Below are 17,512 nucleotides of genomic sequence, written 5' to 3'. Positions count from 1 at the left end.
CTAAATTTTTGGACAAAATTCAACAAAATTTCCAAAAAATGTGTTCAATTCAAATGGATACACGTTTGTACGCCCCTCTTATTTTGATCGCCAGCGGCTCGTTAGACCTTCAGGTCTGGAGTTGCCTTGAGGCTTTTCCTTCTTTCAAATAATAGACATTCACTCAATTTTTTGTTTTTTGGTGTGGATCATTCGATATAGTGGGAGAATATTTCTTCCTCCAGGCAGAGAATTCTGGGATTTGCAGTCCCGTCTTGTTTTTTTTAGATAAACTGAACCTAAAAGCGCCCTAGATGCAAGGGTGCAAAGCAAACACTGGCTCCGTCCATCCCTATTAGTTTAAAGGGAGTCAGGTACTTGGCATCCCCGTAACTGGTCCCAATTTCTGCTTCCCCACTACCCCCGATGATAACTGGTGCCATCAGCCCCACTTAGAAATGTTGCACGTCTGCTATACATAGGTTCTGAGAAGCATATTTGGAGAGTTTTGCATCTGGCAGTAGAGGGATTTTGTGTTGCTGTTATTGAGCTGACACCAGAATCTGAATATATATATACTTGTTTTGTATAACAAGTGAGAAATTGCATACAGTTTTTTGATATGGGATTGAATGGGAGGACAATTAAACTTAGCATCAACAATGAAATATTTAGGAATGTTTTTTGTTCAGCTGTGAGTTTTAGTATTCGTTGTGTCACATACATGAGCACTGTCCGTCAGGCGTGACACGGCAGAAGAAAGGTTGAGAACCACTGGCTTAAAGCCAAGCCCAACTTTTGACCCTACTCAAAGTTGTTCAGAAAGTAGACCTTGTGCTTAAATCAGACTAGAACAGCAGAAATCTTGTTGCCTCAGACTAAACTTTCTTAGCTTTTGACATGTTTGGTAATGTTCTAATCTGCTCTACTTACCTTTCCAAACACAAGTTGTGTTGCGTTCAAGCATAGTGGGTGTTTCCCTTTTCCAGAAGGTTTATAGTTTAAATACGTACATTACTACTACTACTACTATTTAACATTTCTAGAGCGCTACAAAGTGTACGCAGCGCTGTACAAACACAGAAGAAAGACAGTCCCTGCTCAAAGAGCTTACAATCTAATAGACAAAAAGTAAAGCATTTAAATTTAAAATATTTAAGCAGTCAAGCACAAGAGAACAGTCACAGAAGTACATCAGTCAGTAGAGGGTGGTATGACTTGTCCAAAGTAACAAGGAGTATCATTGACTGCCCTATTCCTTAGTCTGTTAGTCTAACCACTGTTTTTTATTTAATTATTTATTTAAACTGCTCTATCATACAATTTTAGGCAGTCTCCAAGTCACATACATAATAAAATCGTTACAAATGACACAATGTTCTTCAAACAAAATACAAAATTAAAACATATAGTCCAGCTAAAAATACTGAAATAACTTCAGACCTTAAAAAGCTAGTGTAAACATCTGAGCCTTCAAACATTTTCGGAATTGTACAATTGAACAAGTTTTACGCAAAACGTCAGGTAGGCCATTCCAGAGAACAGGTCCTTCAATAACAAAAATAGAAGAACGATATACATCTAGTCTAACCGGTGGAACAGAAGGAACTTCTAGATATAATTTATCACCAGATCTCAAAAGTCTTCTCGGCATGCGAATCTTCAAAGAGTTGGACAACAATAGACGACCATTATCATTCAGTGCTTTATGTACTAAAAGTCAAAACCTTAATCTTGATCCTCCAAATAACAGACGACGAGTGTAAGTCTCGAAGAAGACGAGTAATACGGTCAAATCGAGGCAGATTAGTCACGATCCGAGCAGTAGCATTTTGACAAATCTCTAATGCACATCATTTATAAGCAGGCAGTCATGCCTGCATTCTAGATGTGGTGGGAGAAGCCATTTTGTTTTTTTTTCCAGGGGGCCATTGAGGACACACTTCCTGGTTTCATATTTCATTCAAACTTTAATACGTTACAGTTGAACAGTAGCACAGAACACTTTGTTGGGCTCATAGTGAAGTAAGACATGGTGGTTGTCTTCAGTGACATCATTAGTATACAAAATGGCTGCCAGATTACACACAGAATGTCTCTCAGTATACTTTTTGTCATTTTCATTCTTTTTTCTCTTGTTTTCTGCTTGCTTTTCTTTCTCACTCCCCAACACCCAGATGAAACATGTCAAGCACCCTCAGTTCCTGGAGGGAGATCTTACATCTGACCAGGTTTCTCCAACAGAGCCCTCCCTCCCCTCTCTAGGCTTAGACCCTAAGCAACTGCCCCATTGTATTCTGTCACCGCACCTCACCCCATTCTGACCCTCAAAAGAGCCAGGCTCCAGGGCATCACATATTCCCCCCTACATGTTCCAATTCCCCTGTACTCTGCCCAGCAAAGATGAAATCCAGCTGTAAGCTGAGTCCTGCAGAACAGGCTTCAAAGCTGGCCTTTCCCACGCTCTCATCCCTTTGAGACATAACTCCCTCTGTCTATCCTCAATAAGTCTCTGTCTCTCTATGTCCCTCTCCTGTTTTGCGTGTGCATATACTTTTCTGTCTCTCTGTGGCCTTTATGCATCTCTGGTCTCTTTCTGTCGTTGTATGTCTCGCTATCTCTTTTGCCTCTCGTCTCCTTGCCTCTGTTTCTCTAAATGTTTGTGTATGTGTGGCATGGAAAGGGAAAACGTACACATGAGGCTTTGAGAGGACAAGAGTCTCCGATCTGCCTCAGCATGAAGGGATCTCTTTTGCTCGCCAGTGAGTTGCATGCCAGCAGTCTCTCTGAGCCAGGTCATATTTACTCTGTACTAATTTTACTCTGCACTGGGGTAATCGGGGTTTAATAAGTTTACCTCCTGTGCACAAACAAGGCACACCTACTCTCCTTAGAGGCCTAGCAGAAGTCTCTCCTCATCCTTGTCGCTCCATTGTTTCCCTCACTGAAGGCATATTTGTTTTAAAAAAAAAAAGCCTTTCCACATCTCTCTACCTTGTTGTAGCATGAGATGTATGATATCATGGCATTGACAAGTACAAAGAAAAATTAGGAAGATATCTCTACAACAGATGAGCCACTAGCAAAACACAAACAAACAGAGTTGGTCAGGAAAGATGAAGAAAGAGCAAGCAATTCTACACCAAGGGTATCTTTATTGCGGAAATGACCCAACGGGACTGAAGAATTCGCAATAGGGCTGGATGGAAAGCGTCATCATCCAAAGACTACAAGCCTACAATTTCTTGCACGTATTATTTCTGCTCACAAATGAACGTCCATCAAAGGACCCCCCCGATGCAGGCATTGCTGTCGAACCCCAGCCGTGTTGGGCTATTTTCAACAATAACGATAGACCCTCGGTGAAGAATTGGTTGTTCATGTATCGTCTTTCTTGACCACCTTTGTTTGTTTGTGTTTTGCTTTCAGTTGACAGGTAAGGAGGCCAGCTTGGTACATTGATGGTCTTGCATAGGATTGTCCTTGATAATGACAGGTTAAATGTTGTATTGCTTTCAATTTACAATTAATCGGAGAATAGAAGGAGTTAGAAAAATCTAATTGGGGAAGAAGAGTCGCCTGTGCCAAAGTTCTAAAGTCTTCTTTTCATAAAGACGACCTAATTGCGCGCAGTTGTCTTAAGCTTAAAAAAAAAATCTGTTACTCAGGGCACCAATCTGTTTTTCAAATGTAAGAGTAAAATCTAAAATAACTCCCCAAACTCTGGAACAACGTTATGACCCCCCCCCCACCCCCCCATGCACACACACACCAACATATCTGAGAAAGAGTTACCTGAGACAATGTCTCAAGCCAGAGGAGGGAAAGGATGGACTCTAGCAACAAAGGAACTGTGCGGAGACTACCATGGAGGCCAGCGATCATTTGTAGGGAAGAAAATGGGAGTGGGAGGTTAAGAGCCAGACTTCCATGACTATATCTCCCCTCCTTGCTTCTTCTAGCTGATAGGGTACAGTGAGAAGCCGCTGACCCTCCAGATGTTCATCGGCACAGCAGACGAAAGGAACCTCCGGCCGCACGCCTTCTACCAGGTCCATCGCATCACCGGGAAAATGGTGTCCACCTCCAGCTATGAGGCCGTGACTGGCGGCACCAAGGTCCTGGAGATGTCCCTGCTCCCTGAGAATGGCATGGCATCAAAGTAAGCTGTAACCAGGAAAGTGGGCAGCCCAAGGCAAGAGCCTAGGGGTGGGCAATGGAAGGAATAAAATAGTTCTTATTATGCTTTATGCAGATGTAGTAAGATTGGCTACAATATCTTTGTTTTTCTTTAAAGACAGCTGTTTGATCGTAATGACTGAGCATTGACCTACCATAAACAAATACTGAATTCTGCAATCAAGCCAGAATCGGAGTTTTGTTACAGTCCTGATGCGTTAACCTTTTCAAGCAATAAATTTTGCGTGAAGAATGCTCAGACGTCAGAGTTAGAGATAGGCACTGGATTGTAATGCCTTTGCATTATTCCTTCGGAGATAGGTTTTAGATTATAATGCCTGAACATTATCCCTTCAGAAACAAGTATTGGATTGCAATATTTGTGTTTTCAGGGCTGGCATTAGGGGGCAGCACCAGGGCAACTACCCTAGGCCCCCATGCCTCAGTGGGCCTCAAGCCTGCCCAAAGCAGAAACTGACAGTGGGCTTTAGGGTCGTCTTCTGAGCTTGGGCCCTGCGCCCTGACATATCTAACACCGTCCGTGGGTGTATTAGCAGTGGTGGCCGATTGTTATCCTTGTCGTTATCCTTTCAGGGCTATTTGATCACAGTTCCTATGTGTTGTCTTTCCAGTATTGACTGCGCAGGAATCCTGAAGCTGCGGAACTCGGATATCGAGCTGCGAAAGGGTGAGACAGACATTGGACGCAAAAACACGAGGGTGAGGCTGGTGTTCCGTGTACATGTGCCTCAGGGCAGTGGAAAGGTGGTATCTCTGCAGGCGGCATCCATCCCCATCGAGTGCTGTAAGTATTCCATACAAAATATCCAATGGCATTAAAAATGTCCCTCATGACCTTGAGCCATCTGGTAATCCAATGTCCTTTTCATTTGTTTTTGATCTCTTCTTGTTGTTGTTGTTTTCTTCTGCTGCTGGGGGTTGTGTAGCTCAGCGTTCAGCCCAGGAGCTGCCCCAGATTGAGAGCTATAATATCACAGCCTGTTCTGTTAATGGGAGGGAGGAGATGGTTGTCTCTGGCTTGAATTTCCTTCCTGAATCAAAGGTCATCTTCCTGGAGAAAGGGCCAGGTGAGTTATACACTTGTGTATCCTGATGATTAGTTGTCTGGTTGGTTGACACCATAGGTCAATGATTGTTTAATGGGTTAGTTGATTGATTAATAGACTGAGCGATGGAAAGATTGGTTTATAGACGAATAGGTTGGGCAGCTAGTTAATTTGGAGGAAGATGGTTTTACTTCCTGCATTGATTCAGTTGTAAATTAAAGATTTTTTTTTTAATTAACTGGTTTGTGAATATAGAAAAAAAGAGCGATCTGGTGGCCTGCAGTTATGTGGTGTAGATGAGGAGGTCAAGCGAGTGCAGGGGGGAAGAGATCACTGGCCGCAGGGGTTATGAACAGAGCGACAGCCATGACTGGTATTTGGGGCTATGGTTGCCTTGATGTAACATCCAAAGATCAATTCTGTGAGAATTATTATAACCGCAGAATCAAAACAAACTTGGGGCCCTGATTAATGCCTAGATAAGTGGATGACTACATCAGCGGATTGGCTAGAGCAATGTAATGTTTGGCATGGATGGATTTGTTGCTTTTTCGGATTGATGGAGAGACCCGTTGACATATTAGTGGCTGATAGACAGTTCATTATATTTTGCTCCCACAGATGGGAAGCTGCAGTGGGAAGAGGAGGCTGAGGTCAAAAGGCAGAAGAGTAATGAGGTAAATGGAAATGGATACCACCATCAGAGCTAACTGTAGCCTAGCTTATAACCCCCTGCTAGAAACTAACTTTTTGAAGTTGTAATTTCCAAGCGTGCCAAAGAATGTTTCAGATCAGTTCAATCAAACCTTTCCTCTTATCTGCACTCTGGACAATGAGAGGGAAAGCAAATTATTCCCAGATGTGCTTCCTTGTCTCCCGTTCCTTCTTGAAGGTGTGCGGATATTCTATGGTTTCTTCTGTCTCCAGCATTCTTTCTAGCTCTTTCTGTTTCTGCATTTCAGTCTGTTTCTTTTCTTCCTACCGCAGTGGCGTAGCAAGGGGGGGGGGGTGGGAGGGGCGGTCCACCCCGGGTGTCAGCTCGGGGGGGGGGGGTGCTCCCTACCAGCTCCCCCCCTCGGCGCATCGACACCCTCCTCCGTCCAACCAGCTCCCCCTACCTTTAAAAAAATATCGGAATCCTCACGCCTGCACGTAAAAGAAAGGTGCAGCGTCTTATCGGGCCTTCCCTCGCTCTGTCTGTCCCGCCCTTGCGGAAATAGGAAGCTGCGTCAGCGGAGGGCGGGACGGACAGAGCGAGGGAAGGCCCGATAAGACGCTGCACCTTTCTTTTACGTGCAGGCGCGAGGATTCCGATATTTTTTTTAAAGGTAGGGGGAGCTGGTTGGACGGAAGACGGTGGGCACTGGGTCGGGGGGGGAGGTGTCGATGCGCCGAGAGGGGGGGGCTATGTCATCGTGCTGCACCCGGGGGGGGGGGGTGCAACAGCGAACCGCCCCGGGTGGTAGCCCCCCTCGCTACGCCACTGTCCTACCGTCCCACCTCTTTCTCCCTTCTTAGCCCGTTGCACTATTTCTTCAAAAACGAGGCACAAAAGAATCCTTGGACTTTTAACAATTTAGACCTAGGTTCTCCAATCTAAACTGTGTTTGCCCCAGACAGCACACAAAATTACACAAAATTAAAGGCAGGCGCTGTTTGATTTACCTTAAAGTATGTGCCTGTGCTAGTTATTTCTGATCTGTTCCCAGAAAGATGTTACAGCCAAACCCCTAATCCAACACAGGCCCCTCGGCAGACCAAAAATAAGGCGGTTTAGAGACCGTGAATTGAAAAGGGGGGCAGGTGATTGAAGAAGTGCCTGAAACCTAAGCAAGAATAACGTGTTAGGCGGACGACAGCATGAACTTTAACCATGAGAAAGGTGTCGCCGAAGAGTTTTAAGTAACTTTTTACATCTCCACAGCAATTTGCGTGCGGGGAGACCCTTTCGTTTCCTGGTGGCGATGGTCACTGCCGACGCACATCTTGTTCTCACCAAGGATCAGACCAGCAAAAGGCCGCATTTTGTCTTCGGTTGGCATTCCAGTCAATTCCTTGGAGTATAGAAATGTGTCACATTTGGGACACTGGTGAAAAAAAAAAAATTGAGCAAAACTCTATTAGGTTACAGGGCCTAGGCTGCCGAGACAAGATGTGTATGTATGCCATTTGTGAAATCAGTAGACTGTTTTCAGGTTAGCCAGACCGAGTGCACATCTGTAAAAAATTAATATTTTTTTTTCAAGGAAGGCAGCAAAAAAATTAGAAAAAAACAAACCTGGTATTTGACTTGAGTTCATGCAGAAGGGAGATGGGATCTTAACCAGCTACATAGATCTAATATTCCAAGGCCTGCACTGCCATCTGGTGGCCAGGAAAGCTTTCACAACCTTGCTGAAAATGACGCACCGCCCCTCGAGGGTGGGGGGGGGGGGGGGAATCTCATCCATCACTCAACCACAGCAGCTTGTGGCCAGACTTAGAGGCCGATGCAGTCTATCTATCTATCTACTTATCACTTCTATAGAGCTACAAGGCATACGCAGCAAGGCTCGCAGTACAGCCGCAAACAGAAGTCTGAGCGCATGGCTTCTACCACGAGCCTAACACCGTGGAATGCAGTAAGTTAATTATAGACAAATTTTATTTATTTATTGGGATTTATTAACCGCCTTCATGAAGAGATTCACCCAAGGCAGTGTACAATAGGTACATTTTCACATCAAACTTAACAATTTTGTTAACAGCATAACAATAGTGAAATGTACAAGTCTAAGCATCAATGCTTAGACTTGTACATCCCTCCCATCCTCGTGGTACCTGAAACACACCTACCTCAATTCGACCACAATATAACCTGTGTTTGTTAACAACTGGCTGGCGAACGCCTATACGGTACTATGTAAGCCACATTGAGCCTGCAAATAGGTGGGGAAATGTGGGGTACAAACGTAACACACTTGAAAACCATGTGAAAAATACAAACAAGGAAGATGTTCCAACTCTATGTGGAAATTAAAAAGAGCAAAACCTTTCTTCCCAAGAAACATCTTTCGTAACCTGGTACAGTCAATGGTGCTAAGTCTAGACTACTGCAATGCACTGTATGTTGGCTGTAAAGAGCAACTGAAGCCCAAAGCACAGCTGCCAGACTCATATTCGGTAAAACAAAATAGGAAAGCGCCAAACCCCTAAGAGAAAAGTTACACTGGCTCCCACTTAAAGAACGTATTACGTTTAAGGTCTGTACTCTGGTTCACAGAATCATCCACGGAGACGCTCCGGCATATATGACAGACCTTATTGACTTGCCATCCAGAAATGCTAAACGATCAGTGCGCACATTCCTAAATCTTCACTTCCCCCAGTTGTAGAGGACTAAAATACAAACTTAACACATGCATCGAGCTTCTCCTATATGAGCACGCAGCTGTGTGGAACGCATTGCCAATGGACCTGAAAATAATCTACAATCTAATTACATAGTAACATAGTAGATGACAGCAGAAAAAGACCTACACGGTCCATCCAGTCTGCCCAACAAGATAAACTCATATGTGCTACTTTTTGTGTATACCCTATTTTGATTTGTACCTGTCCTCTTCAGGGCACAGACCGTATAAGTCTGCCCAGCACTATCCCCGCCTCCCAACCACCAGCCCCTCCTCCCAACCACCGGCTCTGGCACAGACCATATAAGTCTGCCCAGCACTATCCCCGCCTCTCAACCACCAGCCCTGCCTCCCAACCACCAGCTCTGGCAAAGACCTTATAAGTCTGCCCAGCACTATCCCCGCCTCCCAACCACCAGCCCCGCCTCCCAACCACCGGCTCTGGCAAAGACCTTATAAGTCTGCCCAGCACTCAACCTCCAGCCCCGCCTCCCACCACCGACTCTGCTATCCAATCTCGGTTGAGCTCCTGAGGATCCATTCCTTCTGAACAGGATTCCTTTATGTTTATCCCACGCATCAACAAGGCGTACCACAATGACCCATAACAGGAACTGTAATACATCACCTCTTACTGAGATCCAAAATGTTTTCTCCCTATGCTTATTGCTTAGCTCTTGTAGATCATCTAGATTCTCTGCATCTATACTCTGAAACGACGTTCTATTAATCTATCTGATTAATCTACCAGGTCATCAATATTCTTTAGGTGATACCAGTTGTCTCTTCTACTCTGTAATGGCAATCCACTGTGTTATTCACATAATCCATTACGACATCCATGTTCTCTATTTATTATCAACCGTACCTTTTCACTCTGGAGTGGCAAATGCCATGACGGAACGTTGTAAGCCACATTGAGGCTGCAAATAGGTGGCAAAATGTGGGCTACAAATGCAGCAAATAAATAACAAACAAGCAAATAAATAAATAAATGCAATACATACAGCAAATTAGACGACCATGAAACAGGATCAAAATTACACACATTTAAACAGCACTAAAATTCAAATAACAGGGTTATAATGCGATGTAAGCATAATGGTGATGGAATATCTGATAACGCACACAATTAGAACATTCCAATAAGATTGCTACGATACTTAGGCATGGAAATCCTGCAGCAAATGAGGGGAAATTATGCTGGATGCATACGCCAGGGCCGCTGAGAGGGGGCGCAGGGGGGAGCAAAATTCCCCAGGCCCGGGCTTCCAAGGGGGGCCCAGCGCCAGGGTCAGGCCGCCAGCGCTGCAGTCCTCGATCTCACCTGCCTACCTCCTCGGCTCCGGGCCCCCTGCATTCAAAGCAGCAGTCGCAGATCGCCTCTCTTCTGGCCTTCCCTCCCTGTGTCCCGCCCTCGTCTGATGTAAGTTCCGGTTTCCGCGAGGGCGGGACACAGGGAGGGAAGGCCAGAAGAGAGGCGATCTGCAACTGCTGCTTTGAATGAAGGGGGCCCGGAGCCGTGGAGGCACGCAGGTGAGACCGCGGACTGCAGCGGCGGGGGGAGCGACGGGGGCGGCAGCGGCGGGGGGGCGGCCTTGCCCCGGGCCCGGCCTAGTCTCTCGGCGGCCTTGGCATACGCACAAGTGTTTGCAGTACGTGCAGCTTCCTGTGTGCATGTCTGAACCAAACCCGACAGTGTTAGCTCACACTGGGCCTGTTCTGCACCCAAATATTAGCCTTTCAAAAATTTGTTTTCACCTGAAATTTTTGAAAGGCTCATATTTAGTGCGGAGGAACAGGTGCCGATGCAAGCTTTCACTTTTGTTCGGACACGCGCGCACGTTTGATACTTAACCGTCGGCGTTTGAAACTAGCACGAGCTTCCTTCCGCTTGCAAAAACAAGACAACCCCAGCGCTTAAATGTGAAAGGCTGTCCAGAAATCCTCTCCGCAAAACCTTCCATGCAGCCGCGGAGCTGATGAAAAAAATTCTCGCGCAATGCGGGAGTCAAAACTGGGCGGCATACTCTCAGCATTGCACAGAACACATTAATTAGATTTTTAGCATACATTTTAATACAACCTGCGCTGTGTCTTCCCATGCGAGCTAACGCCCACACACAATTCCATTCTGCATCACTGGACACATACAGCCCACATTCAACTCACGCTGACCCTGGCGGTTGATTTGTAAATCGGCTCCTTAAGAGTCCAGAGGGAGCTGGCTGAGCACTGTTACTCTTATGGTTGGGTTGGGTTGGGTTGGGTTGGCAGAGGTCTGGCGCCTGTCATGAAAGCCCACTAGAAATCGATCCCAGTTGAGCTGGAAGCCCAAAAAGATGGAGACAGCGCTGCCCGCCCAGCCACCCACCCCAAAAGAAATAATCAGTGCTCCTTCTTGGTCAGTAGAGACTTCCCTCTCTGCCCCGCCCCCGCTTCAATACGTGATGATGGGGGCGGGACAGAGAGGGAAGTCTCTACCGGCGTGCAGCAGACGTCGGAACCGCTCCCCCTCCCCCGGAGTTGCCGCCGCCCCTCCATCTGGCCCGAGCACTGTGAACTTACATCAGCATGCAGCAGCAGGCACAACATCAGCAAAGCTGCCGTCGGGCTTCCTTCTCTGCCTTTGTCCCGCCCTTGCCGACATTACGTCACACGAGGGCGGGACACAGGCAGAGAAGGAAGCCCACCCCGACGGCAGCTTTGCTGATGTGCCTGCTGCTGCGTGCTGATGTAAGTTCACAGTGCTCGGGCCGGGTGGAGGGGCGGCGGCGCCGACTCCGGGAGGGGAGGGGGGGATCCGAACCCCCCCCATTCCAAAAGTAGCCCGTTTTCACGGGCTCAACGGCTAGTATATAATGTATCTTTATAGCTCAGAGGGGCTGGGCTGCTTCATCATCGGCCCAGCCTCAAAATTACATCAATTTTAAATTTTTCTTTTTTTCAAAACACCAATTTCCTTTCTTGTGTGTGAGTTTTTTTTTTCAAAACCTTGTCTAACTGTGCCAAAATATACCAAAACTTCTTATATACTCCAAAAACTCAGGATTACTTAGCTTTTTAGAGTCGGGTCCTCTGCTTAACAGGGAGAATTTCTTTAACGCTATTCAAGACCACAGCCAACGGTGGCCATCGTTTCGTCACCTGCTTCAGGGTCCTGTGGTCTGCGTTAATCTACAAAAGAAAATATGTTAACACGTTACGTCAGTTGAGCAACATATATATCCTTGATCTCCTCACTTAATTTCTTTTGTATGGTTTATGTGAAATGAGAGGAGACTTTCTTCATATATTGAGTAATTGAAATTCTATCTTTCTGTTTTGACATTTTTTTCTTTCTTGTATCTCAGCATATACTGTTTCTGGAAGTGCCAGAGTACGGGAATAAAAGGATCACACGGCCTCTCCAGGTACATTTCTACATATCGAATGGCCGTCGCAAAAGGAGCCCCATGCAAGCTTTCAAGTACCTCCCAGGTGAGAGCCGCACTTCATTGGAACCTCATCTCGATGACTGCATTTACAGTGTATGGACAGGCTCCGCTATATCCTTTTACCTAGCAGAGAAAACTCCCTGTTCCCCTCCCCCCCACACAAGTTCTGCTGTGTAACATTATTTTTTTTTTATTTTAAATATTTATATTCCGCGTGTTCCACGGTTTACGGCAGATTACAATTTTATACGTACATAATCAAAATCGCAAAGAATATACAGCAACACAATAAAACAAATCAACAACAAAATGAATTAAAGTGCACAACCAGTTATCAAACATAAACTGAATTATGAAAAGGCCCTTCTGAAATAAGTAGACTTTGAGCTGCTTTCTAAAGAGAAGATACAAGTCAATTTTACGTCAGCAGGCAGTAAATTCCACAGTCTGAGGCCCTTTGCTTGAAAGGTAGAAGGTCTTAAACCAAGTCAACTAGCTAAACAAAAACTAGAGACCTCAAGTAAACACAGTGGCATACCTAGCTTGCTTGCCACCTGGGGCGTGTCACCACTGTGCCCCCCTCCTCACCCCCCTAAGGTGCATCACCCCCACTACCCTTCCTCCTAGCAAGGGGGTGCCTGGAGCAGTCACCCAGCTGTCAGCTCTGCTGGACCCTTGCCCTGGAACAGGAAGTAACATCAGAGGGGGCAGGCCCGGCAGGGGACCAGCAGAGCGGACAGCCATGTGACTTCTCCATGCAGCCCCTTGCCGCCCCCACCGCCACGCCCTTGGTACGCTACTGAGTAAATATTTGTCAGCAGATCCTTTTGTTCTCACAGGTATAGTTAGGGTTTCTATTCTTAGGTGTTTATAAATTGCAAATGTAGGTGTTTATTTTCCAGCTAATTGGGGGTGGGGGTCTTTGAAGGTACAGAAAGTCAATGTTTATTGGCGTTGATAATTTTACGAACCAGGGTGCAGATTTTGAAAGCAACACATTCTTTGATTGGGAGCCAGGTTAGTCTTTTGCTATGGTGTGGGGCTGCTTAAACCTGGGATCCTGCAAGACCATGGCAAGTGTGCTGAATCTTTCCTTTTCACATTGCATTTCCTTTCTTTCTTTGTGATGTTATTATACTGTAACCCGCCTTGATGGCGTTGCCCTAGGCGATCAATCAAATAAATGCACCCTTGACCCTGGCTTGCAAAAGCTGCACTTTAGTCAGATCTACTTGACATTTCTTCATTGTGGGTATCTAGAAAAGCTGACTGGCTGGGTTTGTCCTGAGGGTGATAAAACACCCATTCCACTTGCTGTCCCCCCCCCCCCCCCCCCCCCATACTAGAGTTTATTTATTTATGCATTCAATTTGATTACATCCTTAGGGGGGTCTTTTACTATGACGGTCTGGCGTTTTTAGCGTGCATTAAAAATGCCAGCGAGCCTTAGTTTAAAAAAAAAACCCTGTAATAAATGATTATATCGTATAAGTTTATACAAAACATGTAGTCTTATTAATTAATATTTTCTGTTTTTGCAAAATGTTCTTTATTGCAGTCATTTTTAAGGAGGAACCAAGCCAGGAGCTGCCCGTCAGTCCTTTTCCTTCGCTCTCCTTCTCCCCTCCCTGTCTCTTTCCTCTTCCTCCTGAAACTGGGCCCTTTGAGTGCGCCAGTCCCAAGATGGATATGTCTCCCTCCTACGCCTGCCTGTCACCAGCCCCACCTCACTGTCACAAGTTCTGTGACCTGCCCATGGACAAATCCTGTTACCCGCCACAGCCTTCTGGGTCAGGCAACCCAAGCCACAGCTTACCAGCACTGTCAGACTGCCGTGAGCTATATGGCGGGAGCTTTCCGGAAACCCCGCCTCTGAGTTATGAGCAACCCCCAGCCTATTCAGAAAATAACCACAGCATCATGGGAAGTCATCTGATAGGTCCTGTCAGCCACAGTTCCCACATGATGCCGACAGGATCGCATCATCCAGTCTCCTCTTCTTCCCATGTTGAGGTCCTGCCTCCCAGCCCCGTACCCTGGTCTCCACAGCCTCCTGCCTACAATGCCAACCATTTGGGCTACTCTGGTGCCCCGCAACTTTTCAGCCGCTCTTCCACTCTGTCTCCAAACTGCTTCATTCCGCCAGTGGGTGGTGACCTTGTGGAGGGGCCACAGGAGGACGAGAAGGAGGCCACTGATTTGACGCTGCATGTCCCCGCTTGTCCCGCACCCCCTGGCGAATTGATGCCCTCCTCCTGCTCATTCCCACTCCCAGATCTCACCCAGAACTATGTACCTTCTGATCCCCCACCCCCATGCCATGTTCTGCCCAGCCCCGCCACCAACTCTCCTCTGTCAATAAGCCCCACTTTCCCCACTGCTCCTGTGGATTTCCACCCTCTGCCTCAGCCCGAAGTGGAGAGGGGTGCGGCGCAGAAGCCAGACCATGGGATCAAGAACGCAATCTGTGTAGAACTCAGCTCTTCATCTAGCCAGGCCCCAGATGCAGAAGAGGGATGCGGGAGTCCGACTCCAGGTTCTTATAGCGACCCCTTCCGTGGAGCTCCAGTTGAGGGGATAACTCTGGAGGAAGGTATGAGAGCTTGAAAACCCAAAACTGGAGAAAGTGTGGACTGTAGGAGCAGACAGATATAGAACAAGAAGGGTCCAGGAGATGGGGAGGGAGGGTAATGACAGAAGTGGAAGGCGCAGAGGTTGGAAATGATTAAAGAATACATTTGCATTTCACCCAATACAATTACTAGGTATGTACTAATCATTAAAGCTTCATTTATATACCAATAATTCCCTCTGGCGCTTACTGGCAGCTAATGCCTCGTCTCCTTTCAGCAGGAGACGTACACATTCAAATTAGCTGCTCTTTTTTTCTAGTCTTTCCAAATGGCAGGTTATCCCAGACCTTTTTATTGATTCTTATTGCTTGTATAAAAGTGGATTCAATCCAGTGCGTTTTTTCTAGCAAAAATGGTGCCGCTACTCAAATGCCAGGCCACCCTTCAGGGGTGGGGTAATCACTGAGGGACCCATCCCACAATAGCCAGGCCCCCTGCAACCAGTCACAGAATCTATGACAAGACAGAATTGGTGTGTAGAGCCTGAGCTCTTTCATGAAAACTTGGGGACCATGGGTCAATTTTAGCAGACAATGGAAAAGGTGCCAGTACTCAGTACCCCCAAGCACCCCCTCAAAAAAAGCCCTGATTCAATCCATCCATCTGGCACAATAGGGTTAACAAATATTCAGCAGCCAGGTCCAAACTTGAATTGGAGAGGGTGTTTTAATGATGGTTTCTTGATTTATGTATATTATGGTGTTATTTTTATAATGATTGTTATTCTCTAGTTATGCATTTTATTGTAATCTGCTTAGAACTTATCATGGCTTTAGTGGAATATAAATTAAAATTTTATGTTATGTTATATTACGCATAGGTTTGGGGAGTCAGCCCTTGTAAGGATGTTGCCATTTTCAACAGGATCAAACTAGAAAAACTAAAAAAAAAAAAATTCACCCGTATTCATTGTTTTCACTTTGTTCCTCGTTCAATTTTCATTTTGTATCGACCTGTGGTTCGTCCATAGTTTTGTCGGAGTATGTGGTAGGGATGGGGCTGTCATTTGCAATCCCATCTCACTGACTTTTGTGTCTTTTCTGCTCTTTGATTTGTTAACGACAATTCATGTTTTTTTTTTTGTTTGCCGATAGTCGTGCCTACACTTTTCCCAATAGTGCATCGTTATGCATTCGTGAACCATTGCTCATGTGCAAACCACAGCACACGCACATGCTAGCAGAAAAAGAGAGTTTCCAAAAGAAAGCCTTGTTTTTTCCAAATAGAGCACACTTCTTTCAAAACAGTGCGCACTACACAACCTTGTCCCAGGACGAAACAAAAGGGGCAAACGAAAATGATTGAAATGAACATGAGAAACAACACGGCACAAACAGTTTCTGGCTGCTCATCCCTAGCATGTGGATTATGTCTGGAGGTGCGATGCTTATTACAAATCATTTTGACCCCCTCTTTTTTCCCCCCCAACAGTGAGCGAAATCATCGACAGGGACCTGGGAGAGTTCCCAGAGACTCAGCCCCCGGAGAAGCAGACATAGGACAGTTCCTGAACCCGCTTCTGGCCTTCTGTGCTGCTCAGAGGATGGTGTTTCCTCCCGACTGCTCCGGTTCACTGTCATATTTCCACACCGAAGTGATATCAGGGAACTAGTTTCCTCATATAGCAAAATCCTTTTAGTATAGAAACTTCGAAACAAGTAATACAGTAAGCAAATATGAGTATATAAGGAGGAAAAACCACTCGAAGCACCTGTTTCCCCACTGACAAGGTGGGTCAAGGCCTAGGGCTTCTTCATCATCGGAAAAACCTCCTGGTGTTCTTAGCTTGCCTTCTTCTCAAAACCTCAGAAAATATACACGCTACTTAACTGGGCTTTTTCAGATGTTGAAAAATAGAGGAGGGTACTTAAGTTAAGAGACCGTAATCTTCTCTGGGGCTCCACGGTCTTAGTAACGGAGGAGCCCCAGAGAACATAGTAGATGACGGTAGAAAAAGACCTGCACGGTCCATCCAGTCTGCCCAACAAGATTAAGGTCTCTTAAGTTAAGAGACCTCCTCTATTTTTCAACATCTGAAAAAGCCCAGTTAAGTAGCGTGTATATTTTCTGATGTTTTGAGAAGAAGGCAAGCTAAGAACACCAGGAGGTTTTTCCGATGATGAAGAAGCCCTAGCCCTTGACCCGCCTTGTCAGTGGGGAAACAGGTGCTTCGAGTGGTTTTTTCCTCCTTATACACTCATATTTGCTTACTGTATTACTCGTTTCGAAGTTTCTATACTAAAAGGATATTTCCACACTGCACACGCTGTCTCCGACTCTCATGCCCCCTCTCTCTCGGGATATTATGGAGTTCAGGGGGAGGATGTCTGTTAGGTCCTACATTGTCTTGACCTCAAAAATAAAGGTTACAAGACAGATGAAGAACTAGAAGAGAAAGAAAGAGTCAAGTCGAATTAGGAGGAGAGGGAAAGGTAGCATAATCAATAGAGAGGGATAGAGGGAAAGATCAGAGATGGGAAAACTTAGGGAGGAGTGCATAGGGAGAAGAAAGAGGCAGAGAGAGGAAGATTGGGGGGGGGGGGGGGGGGGGAGAAGACAGCACAAATAAAAATAAAAGGAGCTGGTCAGTGGTTTTTAAGCCCAGATATTCAGAACTCAGGCACTGAATATCCGGGTCATTGTGGTCACCTAGAAGGTATGTGGGTGTGGCCGATATTCAGCGCAATACCTACCTACCTAACCGGGCAACGCTAGGTATAAGGGCACTGACGCCGAATATCACTGGTGCCCGCATATCCCCTGGCTCTGCCTGTGCAGAGCTATGGCAGTCTTTGCCAATATTCAGCAGCAGCCAGGTGAGCATG

General features: G+C 46.0%; 1 protein-coding gene across 1 annotated transcript in view; it reads left to right on the top strand.

The window, feature by feature from the left end:
* NFATC4 (nuclear factor of activated T cells 4) overlaps window positions 1–17,216 on the top strand; it is a 28,870-nt gene extending 11,654 nt beyond the window's left edge. Inside the window, exons 4-10 of the mRNA XM_030187945.1 lie at window positions 3,942–4,141; window positions 4,791–4,963; window positions 5,106–5,246; window positions 5,847–5,902; window positions 11,971–12,097; window positions 13,613–14,647; window positions 16,119–17,216. Coding sequence (XP_030043805.1) covers window positions 3,942–4,141; window positions 4,791–4,963; window positions 5,106–5,246; window positions 5,847–5,902; window positions 11,971–12,097; window positions 13,613–14,647; window positions 16,119–16,186 — 1,800 coding nt within the window. The 3' untranslated portion in view covers window positions 16,187–17,216. The remainder of the gene's footprint in view (window positions 1–3,941; window positions 4,142–4,790; window positions 4,964–5,105; window positions 5,247–5,846; window positions 5,903–11,970; window positions 12,098–13,612; window positions 14,648–16,118) is intronic.
* Window positions 17,217–17,512: the final 296 nt, after the last annotated feature.

Source organism: Microcaecilia unicolor, chromosome 14 (genome assembly GCF_901765095.1).
Source record: "Microcaecilia unicolor chromosome 14, aMicUni1.1, whole genome shotgun sequence".
Taxonomy (NCBI): domain Eukaryota; kingdom Metazoa; phylum Chordata; class Amphibia; order Gymnophiona; family Siphonopidae; genus Microcaecilia; species Microcaecilia unicolor.
This window is presented reverse-complemented; position numbering and strand designations above follow the sequence as displayed.